Source organism: Trypanosoma brucei, chromosome 8 (assembly GCF_000210295.1).
Source record: "Trypanosoma brucei gambiense DAL972 chromosome 8, complete sequence".
NCBI lineage: Eukaryota > Euglenozoa > Kinetoplastea > Trypanosomatida > Trypanosomatidae > Trypanosoma > Trypanosoma brucei.
Window position 1 is genome coordinate 1,499,892 of NC_026741.1, and position 16,581 is coordinate 1,516,472.

Sequence of the window (16,581 nt, forward strand, 5' to 3'; positions counted from 1 at the left end):
CGGTAGAAAGCTGTGCGGGCTGCATCGAAGAGGTTGACGTCATATAAATCCCAAAGCCACGCGCGTAGTGGCCGGTCAGGTTAAAAATAGAAAAAGACATCTTGGAAAGGAGGGAGGAAACAGAAAAGGCACGGCGAGGAGAGTACACTAACTGACAACCAGAAGGTAGCTATGGAGTTCGTTGCAGAGGCACATGGTTACCTCATCACGGGGTTAGCGCTGGATTCTCAGGGCGATCTGTTTGCCATTTGCTCATGCAGTGGTGAACTGCTACGGCTGAACAAGGAAGAAAATACGCTAGTTTCCATTATGGCCACAGAGGCATCACCGTATAACATAGCTATCGAGCCCAACAGCGGTAGCGTATTTATTACTGATCGCTCCGAGAACGCTATACTTAAGCTGGAGGACGCAGCTACTGTTAGGGCTGAGCAAGAACTTAGAGAGGGAAAGGACCAGGAGTCTCAGGCTGCATACACTACAGTGCAGTATCTTAACGCATTTGAGGGCCGTTCGTTCCTTGGCCCCACTGCCATTGCCTTCAGCCCTAGCGGGGAACTATTCTTCACTGATGCTGGAGCAGAAGGGGACTCCTCCTTTTCCGACCCCGTGGGGGCCGTTTATCGCACGACGATGAATCATGAACACCTCGTACCGATCTGCACGCGCGGTCTCATACGTCCTTCTGCAATCGCCGTCGCACCCGACAACAGCGTGTACGTGTGCGAACAGGGCACAAATCGTGTCCTGCGTTTCGTGCAGCGAAGTACGTTCTATGTTGGCAATGTGTTTGCGCAGTTGCAAGGCGGCATGGGACCAAGGGCCATCGCAGTAAGTCCACGAGACGGTTCCGTGTTTGTCGCACAATATGACATCAGCGCCGTAGAAGCGCCAACTGAGGAAGGCGAAAGCGAAAAGGGGAACGAGGACGCTGGCCAAGGCGAAGGTGGGGACGACGGCAAGGTCCAGAACCAGAGCGCGCTCGAAAGTGCGGGTGAAGGAGGAATCATCACGGTGCTTGGAAGGGACGGGGATGTGCGGGGAATTGTGCGCACAATGCGGCCCTGCATAACTGCAATAGCACTGGATGCGAGTGGTGAAACGCTGTACGTCATGGAAGGAGATGAGGCGAACGGTAGTTCTAAGTTGTATAAACTGCAGGTTCTTCCTTTGGACGACCAGCAGTGTGGGGGTCAAGCGGAGTGATGTACCAAATAAATGGAATGTTTGTTCCCATTCGGCACTCATATTTATTTATTATTTTTGTGCATGTACAGAGAGAAAACAAAAGTTGAGGGATCCCCCATGCAGAGTTTTGGGCACCTCCAACTAGACGAGAGCACTAATATCAGCAGTGGTGTTTTCATTAGAACGTGTCAGCTCGACGTTCCTGCAACTTGGCCCTCTTTTAATCTCAATCCACCTTTACTGAGGAACGCTCCTATCCCACCGCTCACTTGCTTGTGGGCCCGTCAACCCTCGCTCTACCTCCCCTTCCCCCCCTTCCACACGTTTACCTGTTTCATTGCCTCATCATATACTTGATTAGCAGATCCAATGGGGGAACAGGATGGGCTGAACAAGAAACCGTATTCTCATACCAGGGGTCGAGGCATCCTTCAACATAACAGCAGCCGCCGAGCGCCCCCTCTCGGACAGAATAGTACTAACAATAGAATCAGAGGAGGCTTCAAGGCAAATAGGGGGCGCTCCAGCACTTTCTCGTCACGTGGGGGTCAAGTGCCGGACGGCACGGTTCCAGCTGCGTACATTTCCCCCTTCCAAGCGTCGCGGCCGCAGAGCGGGCAGCACTCCGCCTCCGTTGTGCGCACAAGTGTTTCAGGACCCTCGCAGCAGCAAATACTCTTTTATTCCAGCGTCCAACGGCGCGGGGGTGTCTTTACCAAGACGGCACACGAGACCACCGCACAACTTGCGCGCACGGGCGTTCTCCCTAATTCGACCGCATTCCGCAAGCGGGCCCGTCACGCCATGGAAAGCAACGGCGATAAACCAGAAACCCTTGAGGAACGTTTTTCCAACTTGCAATCGGAGAAAACGGAGGTGGAGCTGCGCCAGGCGAAGAAACTTGTGAAGCGGAGCGGCATCAATCGCTTTGAGGACTGTGACAGCGACGGCGCTGATGCATAAAAGGAAGTTCTTTCCTGTACCTGGTTCCAAGATTAATGGGGTAACAGCGTTGTTATTGTACCTTTGGAGCAGTGGTGGATCAGAGAATAAGAAGTCAATGTATCTCTGGCTTGTCTGTATTGTAAATGCCTTCGTAACTCTCTACAATACCGTTTTGTACCGTCATGAAGCATACGTGCTTCTCTTATATCATTTTTTTTTCTTGAGTTCGAAGCCACCACGAAGTGAGGGACTACAGAGGATTAGTTCTACCCCTTCCCATTCAACTGTCCACGGGCTTTGGAAGGCCATCGTGGCGAGGGAGGCTGGGTTCTAGAGAACGAGTTCCCGGAGTCAGAGGCCACGGCGCCCTCAGGAGCATTAGTGGGACACACAGCACAAAGAAGGCGTAAAGGGGTTGTCGGTAGAATAACTGGAAAAAAATGGAGCCGGGACCGGAGTCGACAGGCTTCGACACTTCTAAATTTCTCCAGTTTCTTTTCGCCACACTCTTTCTCTTTGTGTGTGTTATGGTTCTCATCATGTATCAACACAAGCTGCTCAGCTTCGCCGTTCAGACTGTTCTGCGCTATTGTTTCTTGCCATCAACCTCACGAGTTCACCTGGGCGGTCTTCTCCTGTCTCCTCCCGGATGTCGGATATTCTTCCAGAATTTCTTTTATCAGGACGAGAACATGACGCTACGTGTCACGGATGGTTACATTTCTTTTGTTTTTTGGGATTCTTGGTTTGGTGATCCCTCATGGGCAAAGGTGCGGGATTTCATGATGAAGGATGATCTGAAGGGAACACAGTGCTTGGCAAAGGTGAAAACGAAGTGGGTGCGTGGTGTAATTGTCGACGTTGAGCGGTCCAAGCGAAAATTACTCGTGCGTTTGGAAAGCGGGGAGCCGGTTAATAGAGAATCAGACCCCGCTCCTCTAGTCGACGATGAGAGGTTCAACAATTTGGACTGGGGCTCGGAGTTACATGAGATGGCTGATGTGGACGGTGCCTCAAATTCTGTGGTAGGACACAACGGTGATGAAAACACCAGCCATCGTAGCAGCTATAACTTGGAGCATAGTAGAGAAAGTCACAGAACAGTCCCCACCAGGCAGCGGGAGGTGAATGTATCATGTGCATCTATTCCCTCTACTAGCGCCCGAATGTTCTACGCACCAGATTGCCGTAACAGTGATGCCAATTCGAAAGGGGGTGGCGGTGACGGAAATTACAGCAGTGTTACCGCAGTCCATGTGGAACCTGAAGTGGGAATCAACGGTGAGCCACCCGAGTCTGTAAAGCTCCTTGACATGAGCTTGGTACGCATCCAAAAAAAATGTGGTAGGGTTCGTGTTCATCTTAACGGAATGGAACTCACCTTTTACAACGCCACGGGAAACTATCGAAAGAGTGAGACCGTGGAAAGAAGCGAACAGCAGAGGAAGCCGAGGCATAACGATTCAGTCTTCAAAAGTTTGTGGGGCATCTTCCGACCCCTTTGCAAAAGTGAGAATGATTCCACCGCTCCACGCGACCCCATGGAAGGGAGAGAACAGCGGCAGCACGAAGTGCTGGAAAGTGAGGAAGAAATGTCAAGCAGGGTAGAGGATACCGGTGTCGAGGATGTCTTTGACGGTGCGCGCACGCGAGCAACCGTGGAGCAGCACCGCCGGAAGAACACAAAGAGCATCATGCAACGCTTTTATGACTTCGTTGGGGCGGTGGAAGTGGAACTCTTCACAAGCTACGTGAACATTGGCGGTGCTGCCGCCGAGCACCCATATTTCCTCCGTGTTGGGTTTAAGCGGGCTGATGGTCTTAGCTATTTAGCTCAAGAAGGCGTGCCGAGCGTTGACATATGCCGTCTCGTCACGGAGGCAACGCTAGAGGAGTTGTGTGTCCGCTGGTTTCCCATGAAAAGTACTGAGGAGCAGCATGAGCCAAGAAGCGTGTGGGACAAGTGGCGGGATTCTTTCTTCCTATACTGCGAAGGTGTGCCACCAGAGCAAAAACCAGAGCCCCTACTCGACGAGCCCGCCGTCCTGATTAAGGACTATGGGACAATCATCGGTAACAAGGAGGAATCATCGGCCCACCTCGTTTACTATCGCGACTTCCCCAACGTTTACGCTGGGGAAGAAGTCAGTTGTCAGTCTGATTTGCCAAAATCGGGTATTGAACTTCTTATTGATACACCAGACTTGTGCCATGGACCGTGGTCCAATTTTTCTATAATGCAGTTGAAAGAATATTTCGTACCCAATACATACCAGTCGGTTGAGTCACTCAAATTTGAACTAGGTAAGAAACGACCTCACGGATGCTTTGAGATTTACATCGAGCTCCTACGTGAGACGTCTCTCATCATACCGTTTAAGCGGAAGACCATCGCACCTACCCCGCCTTTTGGGTTGTGCGACTCGGGTCGGAAGGGGATGGTAGCTGTAACGCTTGGGCGTGGTTCATCGTATGTGCAAAAGCTGAAAAATCCCCTCCCCCACGAAGAGAAACAGTGCACGGAGAGCTTACTAACGGGGTTGGATGTGTTGGTTGCGACCAATGCGATACAGGAGGAGAGCGCGGTGTGCATGAGCATGGACAAAATTGAGCTTTTCGTTGACAAACTTAGTGACAAACCGTACAATGGGCGCAAATTGTGGAACATTCTTCCTGTAATGGAAAATGCAGAGGTGTGGTGGCACATGGATTATATAAGCTTCTTCGGCGACCTCTGTCTTGACTGGCTATTTGTGCCGCACATGTACCATGGAAAGCCCTTCACAACTGAAGAATACAACACGTATAAGTTATTCGTGGAGGAATTTATACCAACCGTCAGGAGGTTTGAGTGTATCTTTGCAGGAACTTTCAAAATTCACCTGAATGGTAACATGCACAATGCCATTTACAGCGAAAACATCAATGACAAAACGGCGAACGTATTCTTAACGCTGTCCACGAAAACTGGTGGTTACATGTTTGTGACGGTGCCTTCAGATTCGTATCTTCTGAGTTCCGTCACGGAAGTGCGGCGGCCGTTCGAGATATCAGTGTCAGGCATCGAGCTGTTTCTGTCGGTGCCTCACAGTCACCCGCTGCACGAACTTGTCGACGTTTCCAGTCCATTTGGCTGCGTTGACAAACTATTTGTGAAAGGTTTGCACACGGTCAACGTACCCAATCAAACTGTACCACAGGACATGGACCCGATAGATCCCGAGACTGGGCAAAGTAAGTTGAGGAACTATTTGGACTACGAATTTGACATAACGGGAGTGCGCGGTCATCTAATGGCGCCGCATATCGCCACTTTCACAGAGTTGTTTGAAAACTTATTTGGAGGTTCCTCATGTGTAGTGCGACCAGACGAGCTTTTCTGGCCACTGTCCAAAATTCACCCAAAAATTAACACGCCGAAAAACGTCCGTAGTGCCTTCCACACGTACCTTCAGAAGGACCAACCTCCTACCAATAGTTTGGACTTCAACACAACGGTCAAATTCACTGACATTGACGTCACGCTGCGGACGGGAGAAGCTAAATCTCCCCAAGTGAACCTGCGCTTCAGCACGCTAGATATTACCGTAATGAGACAGGCTAGTGTGACAGACATAGGCCTTACAATATCCCCAATATACGGTCGTCTTCCTGCTCCTCTTACGGGGGACCTTGCAGACTCTACATTCCTGTGTTGTGGTGATGTTTCATTGGGTATTGTAAGGCACTTTGGGCTCCCGCCATTGCGAACTTTATTTTACAGTGCGTCCGAATGCGTTGTAGATGGCATCTCCTTCTATATGACTGTGGAGCAGGTGGCATTGCTAACAGAGTTATTTACGACCCTCAGGAAACAATTCTTTAAGAGCGATGAGGGCCTGCTTGCAGAAATTGAAAAGGCACGAACCGTAGCAGCGTATTCTGCGGACAACTGCGTACTGACCACGCCCGCACAGGGAGGGAGGCGGCGTGTACCCACAAGTGGGAGGCCGCCGGCATGCTTCAGACGCGTGCGAACTTCCTCCCTACTACCCAGGCCGCGGGGAGAGGAAAACGCAAGGTGTAAAGCCGCACGCTTAACGCTTATTCGATTTCTCACCCACGGTGGGCCGTTTCTGAAGATTCCCTTCTCCGAACTAGTTCCCGCAGTTGTGGCAAGTGGATTTCAGGAGTTTCTTGAGCAATTGGACGAAGCAGAGGACTCTGCAAAGGACTACGCAATTCATACGATACTCGTATCAATACCTTCTGTACAGGGCTGTGTGGCTGTGGGTCCTGACAATTACTTTGAGGTAAAGTTTCCATCAGGCGTCCAGCTGGTTTCAACCACCAAGAATGATCTCAACTCCAATGTGCGTACAACAGCCGCTCTCCGTGGTATTGAATTGTGTGGATATTGCCGGAGTAGCAACCACAACAGCCAAGATGAGACAAGCCCCTTTGCTGAGGTGTTTCGTCTTGAAACATCACTTCAGGTACAGCGCAGCGTCGCCTACCCTTTTGACAAAGGGCTCGAAATACACAGGAAGAAGCAGCGCCACTTCGTGTTTGAACACGACACAGACAGGTTCTTTACGTCAGCGCTTGCTCACGTGCGCAGGCCATGCATGCGGGACGAAAGTTTACAGGACTCAAAAGGGGGGGCTGACGACCCGCACTTGTCCTTCCTTCTGAAAGGGGAAGAGGAAGAAGGAGACGAAAGGGAGCTGCGGAGTGCAGGGGTACTTCACAAATTACCAGTGTATAATCAAGATGGAAAGAACGGAGGAGACTCAGTGGAGGACTGCAAGAATGAAGACGGACCCACGGAGGCCACGCACCGCCAGGGATGCGAGGGCACCGCAGCACCTCCTCAACAACTTAAGTGCTCAGGTAGAGAAGCGGAACAATCAGCTGGAAATGTATCCACACTAACGAACACCAGAATGGGCGTACCTGCGGGTGGAAGCTCGCTGGTTGAAAGTGACGAGAGCGATGGGACGAGTTTCAATAAAAGCGAAACGAACGTCTTCGCTACATGTGTGTCACAAACAGACGAGCTACTCTCCTATAGTGATGAGGATGATATGATGAAAGAGCTGTGTGAAAGCGATGATGTCTTTGAGCGCGGCATCTGTAGCACCAGCCACACCCCTGATGATGAGTTCAGTAGGCGGGTGGACCACCTTCCGGATGAGTGCAATGACTTGATAACCAACTCACTGGATTGTGTGTCGTCAGTGTCTGCATCGCCAAGAGCATCGGAGGGTAATACTACGTTGAGTCGAAAGCTAATCACTTCCACACACTTCTTGCGCCGATTCTCCTTTGACTGTCCGGATTCCCAGAAAGACACGCCCGATGGGTGTGACAACACAGCGCATAACAAGCGTGTGATCGCGACGGATCGAACCCACTTCCGGGCACCGATGCCCACAGTGGGTTTCGTTCCCTCGAAAAGGCCACCCACAACCCCGACACTTCGTATGCTGCAGCGAACAGTTGATGCATGTAACGGCAGTGTTGGTGGCGAAGGTGAGAGTGCCTTCTGGAGTGCCGAGGGGGCGGCAATGTGGGCGAAGCGGACTGCCGATAACCGCAAACGCTCGCAGGAAGGCACCACGTCCAAACAGGTGCATGTTGAATTCTTGGCACCACTTAACTGCCTTGTGGCACAAGACTTTGTGGAAAAGCTACTCTTCGATGCGAACACAAGGCTTCAGTCCGTGTTTGCCACACATAACCTTTATTCTTCACTGGATGGAGGAGAAACAGCAGACACTGCAGCGGCCCCAATGTTGCCGGTGAGGCATATGAGGCAGACAAGTGGTTTGAAGGGGATGCGGAACTTGATTAAAAGTTCATCGACTCCCGCTGAGAAGGAGATGAAGAATCTGTTTGCACGCAAGCAGCCAAGCCGAAATCGCGCGCATCAGAAGCGCTGGTATTCTGAAGTGGATATCTGGAGCGTCTGCATTCCATCCACACGAATAAGTGTTGTGACAGATTTTCCACTGCCCTCAGATAATGTGGTGCACGATGCCCGGGCACGTGGCGTTTACAACACGCAGTTATGCGCGCGGTCGGCACAAGTGGTGATGCAACAAACACACCCACCGCCACGCGCTACAAGGCAGGATGAGACGAAAACGTTTTCGTTGTCCACCACGTGTTCATCTCTCGCTGTCATCACCCAGATCGAGCACGAACCCCTCCTTCGGAGCGATAACCCGTTTGTGAGGGTCCCAGGGATTGATTATGACAGAAAGGACACACTCGCCGTCTTATACTTTACTTCGATTCGTGGCCGCATGCGCCATCAAAACACCCAGGGTATACAAAACGGCATCTACCATTTATCCGTAGACACTATCGCCTTTCACGCCGCTCGCGACTTCTTCTTCTACTTGCACTCTACACTGGCGTTGTGGGAACGACTTAATGGAGCTTGGGGTGCACAAGAATATCCTCGCTGGTACCGTGGGCGACCTTCACCAGAAACCTGGAGCAGCCACAACGATGACAACGAGGCCCGTGAGGGGAGCCACGGTGCGCCGGGAAGCTCTGTGGCGCACTTTGAACATTTACATTCTGCTGTACCAACGACCCGGAACTATGGCATTGAAGGCAGTCGCGTCTTTCAGGGTGTGGGGTCCATACGGGTTGTCCGTTTGGAACTCTTAGACGTGTCCCGCGACGGTCACTACTTGCGCGTGGACACGCGCTGTCCCAACGTGGTCGAAATAAGCCGACTGCAAGCGAAGTTTGTCGTGCGGGTACCAATGAAGCGCGCGCACGACCCCCTGTCCGTCCCATCGAGGCCCCTTGTGAGGCAGAATTCTTCGGTGACATTGAGCTCCAGTGAAGTGTGTTCAGGGTTTGTACCGAGTCAGGAATGGAAGCGTCGACCACCCCAACTCAGTACGGTGCAGATTCAATTTATTGGCGAAGTGGAGCATGCCGTGGCGAGGTGTTTTCCCTCACTATTGCATATCATGGGAGCGGTAAAGGGGAGCGAATGGGTAGCGGATTCGCCAATAGAAATCATATCTGAATCTAAGTGTTCCAAAACCCCGAATGATGAGGGAGGCTCACCAGAAGTGGATTGTGGATTCTCTAGTCAACCTCGGGCAGACGCGGCGAATGATTGTAACCAGGTGACATTTAGAGGGAGCTTTGCACTTGGTAACATTGATGTGTGCATGATTCAGTCCGAAATGAACTTTCTCCAAATAAAGGGTACTGGGCTCGCGGGGTTTGGGGAAGCGCGGGCAGAAGCTATCAACTCGCGGGAGTGCGTGAAGACGCATGTTCTAACAGAAGCATTCTCTGAGCGGATTAAACGGCAATTACGTGCATGGGCGGACAGAGCCCGCACAGCCGCCCCCAAGGGTCACTATCCCACTCCTCCTTCCGTGACACCTCAGCTGCGTATGAAAAATAGCGGGTTCTTCGCAGCGGAGACCATGAGGCTGCAATACGTTGCAGACGTGGTAGCACCTTGTACAGATGGGTTTGAAGTTATCGATTATGAGGAGGTGAGTGAGAAAACCCACCGTCAGGATCCGCGCGTCTTCGTTGCGAGCACTAAACAGCTTCGGGTTGACATGCACCATGCTGAACAAGAAGGCCCTCGGGGTAGTGCCGAAGGGTGTAAAACGGACCCAGCAGACACCAGTTGGGTAGCTGACAGCTCTGAAAAAGGTGAACAGGTCAATGTGCAAGTGGACATTGGAAGTGCGGTGCTATCACTGCCATATCGACCGAAGGCTAGTGAAATTGTGCAGCCGCAACTTCAACAGTGGGTTCACGAATGGCTGGGCCCGTCGGTACTACAAACAATGTACACTTCGCAGACGGTTTTGGCCGGCGGCTATCACCTCGGGGTGAGACCACAGAGCAAGATATATGCATGCTGCTGTTCTTTGCGAGTTCGTGACACGCTTCTGCAGAGTGACCTTCCACAAAATATGACTTCTAACCTGACAATTCCCCTTGCGTCGCTTTTCTTGAATGCCTCCTCAGAGGGGCGATTGGCACTAAAGGGGCATTTGCATCCCACCAAACTATCATCGTCCAGCCCAACGTCTGGAAGACACACAATGAGTCTGCCAAATATTTTCATTTTCTACAACAGTGATCGGCTAAGGCGTTCGGGCATGTGCCTGACAGAAACCGTGGAAGTGACCGTGTCTCCCATCATCGTTAGTCACTTGCTTTTTATTTTCAACCGGGCGTCGACCGTACGCTCAACCCTTACAAAGATTTTCAAACCAGAAGCCGAACAGGTGGATCCACAGCAAAAAGTGGGAAATTTAAATCTTCAAGACAACCAGAGGAGAAAGAGTAACTTTTTACTGCTGGTCGAAGGACTCCGCATATCTTATCTTACCTCCATGACTAACATGCGATTTTCCGTCTGGCGGTTAAAGGGGAGGATGTACACAACCGAGGATGATGACTTGTGCAGGTCCCATATGACTCTGAAAGTCGCGAATGTGCAGGTCGCCCTTGTGGACCGTGATGACTATGATCAACTTCAAACCTTCCTTCACCAGTCGGAGTACCTTCAGAAACGTGCGGAGAGCTCGAGTGGGAGATCTTCGAAAGAAAAACTGATGTCGTCTTCGTTGCCAAATTCACCGGATCAGGAGCGAAAGCGGTCGATCAGCACGCTCAACGGGTTTATATGGGGTCTATTCGAAACGTCTCTCACATTGTCCACTGGGCGGAGTGATACAAATGAACTCCACTCAGCACTTAAAAGCATTGCTGCAACTGCGCCTGTGAGAACCTCTGTAAGTCTTCGCAGTTTGGGGAACGTGGGCAATACCGCCACTCGCTGGAACGTGGCCATATTTTCACCGCTTCTTATCGCCCGCGTTGGGTTAGCTCAACTGTTGCAGCAATCAATTGATGAGGCGAAGGAACTGGCGGACAAAATGCACCGAGCTGCAAGGCGCGAAAGTCGGAAATACCACCGTCAACTCGCAAAATCCGCTGTGTATCAGCGTTTAACGCGCTTAGAGCGGCGGGAAAGCCAACAAATGCTTAGCACACAACGTCAACAGGTAGAGCGCCTTATTGCGTTAACAAACAATGTAATACCAGGGCAAAGTGGGGCAAGTCAGCGACGCGCTTCAATTGCGCTTTCGGTGGAACCAAGTTGTGAGGACGTGGTGGAGGGAAGTATATTCCAAACCACCTCCGACCATAAGTTCTTCGTGACGATGACTAATTTTCTTGCTGTTGTCCCGTTTGGGGACGCGCCTTATCGTACAATATTGGAGGGTACCACCGACGCCTCCCACCGTGGATGCCCCAGTGATGTTTTATTAAACCGCAAGGACTTTGTTCCGACTATGGCGATGAAGGTGAAGGTGGAGGGCACTACTGTTGTGTGCCGAGCCCTCATGTCACAGCAGCGAGTGCCCCTGTTGCCAACCAAATCAGTAGGGGCACTGCGAAGCGACGGTATCGGTGCTTTTTTGGGTGCCACTGATTCTTCCACAGGGACGAGGCAGATATTTACATCGAAGTTTATGCTTAGTGATGCGCACTTTTACTGCAGTGACGGCTCACCGCTTGAGCGAGGCACATCAGCCAGAAGTGTGCTCAGCAGCACGCACGTATTCGGTGGTATTGGTACCCTCACGAGCCCCGGGAAGGGAGAGTACCGCAGTTCGCTTTCGAAGGTATCGTTCAACTCTATTGAAATACCTTTGCATATCAACAGGTGTGGAAGGAGCGTGAGCATTGGGTCGGTAATGGATATGAGTGCCCCGCAGATCTCCGTGTCCACACAGACTGCAAGCATCCTCAGCCAGTTCACGAATGAGATGTCGGCCAAATCTCTTTCTTCCGTCTTCCGGCACCGCGAAGGCAGCGCGGACGCGAAGACAAAATCAGCAGAGGTGATTGCAGAACCATCTGGTATACATACAGCATCTGGTGGTCCCGAGAGATATAGGCGGGAAAGAGGAAGGAGGACACGTCATACTGATCCAGAGAGCCCAGTAACTAGTGTGCTGCAACAGGCTGAACTGACGCCCATATTGTACAACTTTGACGTGACGGCACGTCTTGAAGCGGGTGAAATGTATGTTTACTCTATTCAAAGAGGTACCGCAACCAACACTACTGCGTCATCGCAGCAACTGGGAAGCACAGTGAACAAGGTAAACCGAACCTCAAAACGACAGGTGAAATTCAAACCCATTGCACCAGGCGGAGAAGCCGAGTTTCCGGGTAGTCCAAGGGTTCCGAGCGGACTTGCAGCCAAAAAGCTGATGTCTGTTCTACTTAAGATACCTCTCCCCGAAGTGACAGCAATGGTAATGGGAAGCTACGGTGGGAGCATGGCAGACGAGGAGCGACTTATCGCCCGCGTGGAGATAAGGGAAAACACAATCGAAATAGATCCCTCCATAATTTCACTAGCCCACGAGATTGAGGAATGGGAGGTGATACAGGCTCGCGATAGTGCAGAGCACGTTGCCAATACACTGAAACTTGTCAAAGTGTGGGAGAGGGATGAAGAAATAAAACATCTCGCCCGCTACTCCACTGTTGCAGATGTGGCGTTGCCGCTTCCCCGCGCGTTCCTGTCCGTGCTATCAAATGCAGAATTACAATCGAAGAAGGCAGTAACGCACCAAAAGTTGGGACGCTTGGGGAACTCTCACCGACCAAAGACAACATCACCACCTTCGCTACAGGATCAAGAGAAAAGGCTTCAGCATGGGCACGAGGATGCGCCAAAAAATCATAGTGATGGGAAACGGAGATTACTTAGTGTGCAGATCCGTGTTACAGAGTTCCGTCTTGTGCTAACCACAGAGCCCGCGTCAAACATAAGCTTCACCCTTTCCCTTGATGATCGAGTGGGAAGTGTTGATTTCTTTATAAAGCGGATTCAGACACCATCTACTACGTGGATTGAGGATGTACCAGTGTACAACCCTCCTGTTGTTCTACTACTACTATGTGTCCGCCGTCTGCGTGTGGAATGTCAAGCCAAGATGGAGGTGAAGTCCGTGGAAATGTATCTGCAAGAGGTGGAAGCGCAAGCAGCACTACAACAGCACGATAATGCTCTGGTACTCACGAACGTCTACGTACACCTTCCAAGAGATGCATCAAGTAGCGGAAAGATGGAGCTGACGGTGCGCGCTCCATACGTGTCGCAGATGTTCATTTTTCAGGCGTTGTGGCAGCGTAGTTTATTAGAGTCGCTGGCCAGCATAAACCGCATTTTTGATCGGGGTGCTGCCATCTTCAGGGAAAAAATGAAGGCCAATCCGTATATCCGGCGGCGCGGGGGTGCTACAAAGCAGGCGGAGAGGTCGTTAGTTGTTGCTGTTACGGGATCACACGGAAATGTGCGGGTCGACTTGGGGTCTGGTAACGCCCATTTGGTGTCTGTGGGGAGCATGAGCCTCGCACTGGTGATAGCACAGTCGTCCATTGATCAGGCGCAAAAGGTATGTATCGACGCTTCGGTGAGGAGCATCATGCTCCGCTCAGAGGGAGTTCTTTCCGGTGTGGCGAGGGTTGACACAATATATTTAAAGGGATTCTCTCTATCTAATAGTGGTGGATCAACCAAGGTCGTGCGGTCCCCTGCAGGGCGGACGTTCCGATACTTGCTTTGCGCGCAGAAGTTGCATGCTGTGTTCAAGGAACGGCAACTGAGGGACTTACTCGAGGGCCAGGTTGGGGAAATTATCCTCAACTTCATGGACAGCACGGGCGAAGGGGTTGCGACAAACGTGAGGCTGGACGTATCCTTGAGCCGCAGTAACGTAGTCATAACGCCAAGTACGGCCCCCACTTTCGTGCGTACGTTTACCGATTGGTGTAATATTGTCGCGGAGCAGAGTGCGGCAGCGAAAATGAAGTTGGCGAAATTGGGCATGGAGACGGGCCACACCTCACCAGAAGAGGATAAGGGAGAAAGTGGTCGCCTTGCTGAGCAGGAGGTTGGATTCCATGCTTCTGGAACTCGCGCCGGTAGAGGGTCAAGCGGTCGAGAGGGTCGACCACCCTTGCATGACAATTTCAATATCACGCCATCGTTCGTTGCGATACCCGAAGAAGAAGAACAGGGTCAAGATAAGGTCATTAAAAGCAAGGATGGGACATGCAGCAGTAGCAATAGTGATGCAGAGAGCACTTCCTATATTCCATTTATGGGCAACAAACTCACTCGCATTCCCTGCGGGTCAATAGAGGTTGTGCTTGATCGCTCTTCCATCCTTCTTGGCAACGCCTCGGGCGGTGTGGATAAGGCAGGTTGCATCATAGCGACATTCCCGCATGCAACCTTGTCGTTTGCGGAGTGTCCAAGCGAAGAGGACACTGTAGTCAAACGGGTGTTAGAAATTAATACAAACAACATGGAGCTTTATCGACCCGGAGCAACGAAGGTGCTTATTCTTGGTTTCCACGGCACCAACAGGTATGAATTCTACACTCGTCAGAAAGTTGGAAGCAGTGAAGTGGGTTATGTGATGACCCTCCATCAAGTGCACCCGTGGACAGGTAATCCTGGTTTGCAGGATTTCCAGGAATTAATTCAACTCGTCCGATCCTTCAAGGCGACGAAGAAGACCAAACCATTCCAGCGCTTCGGCGAGATTGATGACATGTGGAACGCACCTGAAGGCTCGATGCCGATGACACCACCGGGGGCGGATAACAGAGCCCCAACCAGCACAGCTGTTGTAGAGGAGGAAGGGGAGAGAGGAGGTGTCGATGCGGATATCGCCATCTCTAGTTCCAGTGTAACTGGGCTTGTGGCCACTTCATTGTCTGATATGAGTTCAAGAAAAGGCAAGAAAGCTGCGGACAAGCGCTATATGAAACCGCTGCGCAATGTGCAGTTTGCCCCTCAGTTACGCTTCGGTGGTGCAGTTGCTGTGAACGTTGATGTAATCCTCAATTGGTTTGGTATAACTAAGAATATGCTCCCTCATATAATCCACACCAAAGCTTGTGATGTATTGGAGGGCGTTCTTTGCTTTCTTGAGGGAGTTGCTGCGGGCCGCACCAGAAAAATTAAAGAATCCTAGTTATTGCTGACTGGCAGGGTACTCACTTATTCACCATCTCCCTCCATGGTTGGTAAACACGTGCGTTCAAAAAGAGTGTTTCCGGTTGCTGTATGTTGTAACGTTATTCGTTTTCGCTACTTATCTATTTTTTTTTTCCGATCGATTTGTTATATATATATATATATTCTTATCGTATTTCTTCCCCTACCTCCCCCGCACGCAGGGTTTTTGCCTGCCTGCTCTGCGAAACCACCTTGAGTGGTGAGTGAAGTGTGAATTAACATATTTTTTATTTTGCATCTGATCGTTGGCGTTCAGTTACTTGTTTCGCCGATGTACGTGGACGCTTCTCGAAGAGACGACGCCGCGTCGGGCTGATCGTAGTGTCCCTATTTAGTATTTCGCTCTTTCACTCCCATTTTACGCCCGTTGTTCGTCCTGTTTGCACCCAATCCTATGGTCTCCTTTTGTTATTCCACCTTCATTTAGTACAATGCTGAGGATTACGCTCCTAGTAGTTGGTAGGGCGCCACCAGTTATTGGGTGCACGCGCAAGGCCCGTTACGCTGGTATTGACGACAACCCCACAATTACCTACAAGCCGTGGGACACGACGGAGCCCCTCATGGCGGATTACGGCTGGACAAGAGGGAAGCTGCCAAAGTTTCGCGCCCGCAGCCCTTTCCACCGGCAACAAATCGCCCGTCGCATGGTCACAGAAATGATTCGAAAGGATTACTGCATTGTTGGAGGCGCACGTGCCCCAGCGCTACGAATTTTAGCAGACCACGTGGTGGAACTCGCGAAGGCGGGCGACACGGACTCGCGGCAGCAGCTTGCATATTTTCTGCATGACCCCCTGATGGTGGATAAGGCCTTTGATGAATACCCGCGTCGGTTCAAGGATATGAACGCGAAATATGCCATGATGACGCGCCTCAAGAGTCGCCGCCGTACCGACGCAGTGGCCATGTATTTCGTCGAGTACAAGAACCGGGATATGAGTGACAATCACAAGGGCGAAGACTACAGCGCAGGACCGGAGCGTTTTTTCCTCCCACCACGTATTGTGGAAACGGAGAAGGGCATTCAGCGTCCACCGCACATGCAAATGGCATTTGATCGTTGGGCAAGCAAATTCAAAACAGAAGAGTTTCACCATTGGTGGCGTCTCCGCCACGCGAAGCTGCGGTACTGGGGTGTGCGGAATGTGCCGCATCCAAGCGATGTTGATCCTCTATGGACAGAGAAGGAGGAAGAGGAATGGCATAACGAAATGCTTGCAAACACGGGGGAATATGAAGACTTGGATCTTGACGATGAAAGCTACACAGCGGCGGGTGAGGGTGGGGAGCCGTCCCCCGCCGGTGATGGTCCGCAGCCACAGCGAGTCGGATGAAAAATGCAGTTGTTT

At 51.3% G+C, this 16,581-nt stretch overlaps 4 protein-coding genes across 4 annotated transcripts; all 4 read left to right on the forward strand.

The window, feature by feature from the left end:
• Positions 1 to 171: 171 nt before the first annotated feature.
• On the forward strand, positions 172 to 1,206 carry TbgDal_VIII5830 (hypothetical protein, conserved; the record flags this gene model as incomplete). The annotated part of the gene is made up of 1 exon (XM_011777619.1): positions 172 to 1,206. One exon carries the CDS (start codon positions 172 to 174, stop codon positions 1,204 to 1,206), a length of 1,035 nt encoding a protein of 344 aa, XP_011775921.1.
• A 351-nt stretch (positions 1,207 to 1,557) lies between these two features.
• Positions 1,558 to 2,151, forward strand: TbgDal_VIII5840 (hypothetical protein, conserved; the record flags this gene model as incomplete). The annotated part of the gene is made up of 1 exon (XM_011777620.1): positions 1,558 to 2,151. One exon carries the CDS (start codon positions 1,558 to 1,560, stop codon positions 2,149 to 2,151), a length of 594 nt encoding a protein of 197 aa, XP_011775922.1.
• Positions 2,152 to 2,573: 422 nt separating this feature from the next.
• On the forward strand, positions 2,574 to 15,185 carry TbgDal_VIII5850 (hypothetical protein, conserved; the record flags this gene model as incomplete). Its single annotated transcript, XM_011777621.1, has 1 exon — positions 2,574 to 15,185. The coding sequence occupies one exon, from the start codon at positions 2,574 to 2,576 to the stop codon at positions 15,183 to 15,185; it is 12,612 nt and encodes a 4,203-aa protein (XP_011775923.1).
• Positions 15,186 to 15,660: 475 nt separating this feature from the next.
• On the forward strand, positions 15,661 to 16,566 carry TbgDal_VIII5860 (50S ribosomal protein L17, putative; the record flags this gene model as incomplete). Its single annotated transcript, XM_011777622.1, has 1 exon — positions 15,661 to 16,566. The coding sequence occupies one exon, from the start codon at positions 15,661 to 15,663 to the stop codon at positions 16,564 to 16,566; it is 906 nt and encodes a 301-aa protein (XP_011775924.1).
• Between the last annotated feature and the right edge of the window lie 15 nt (positions 16,567 to 16,581).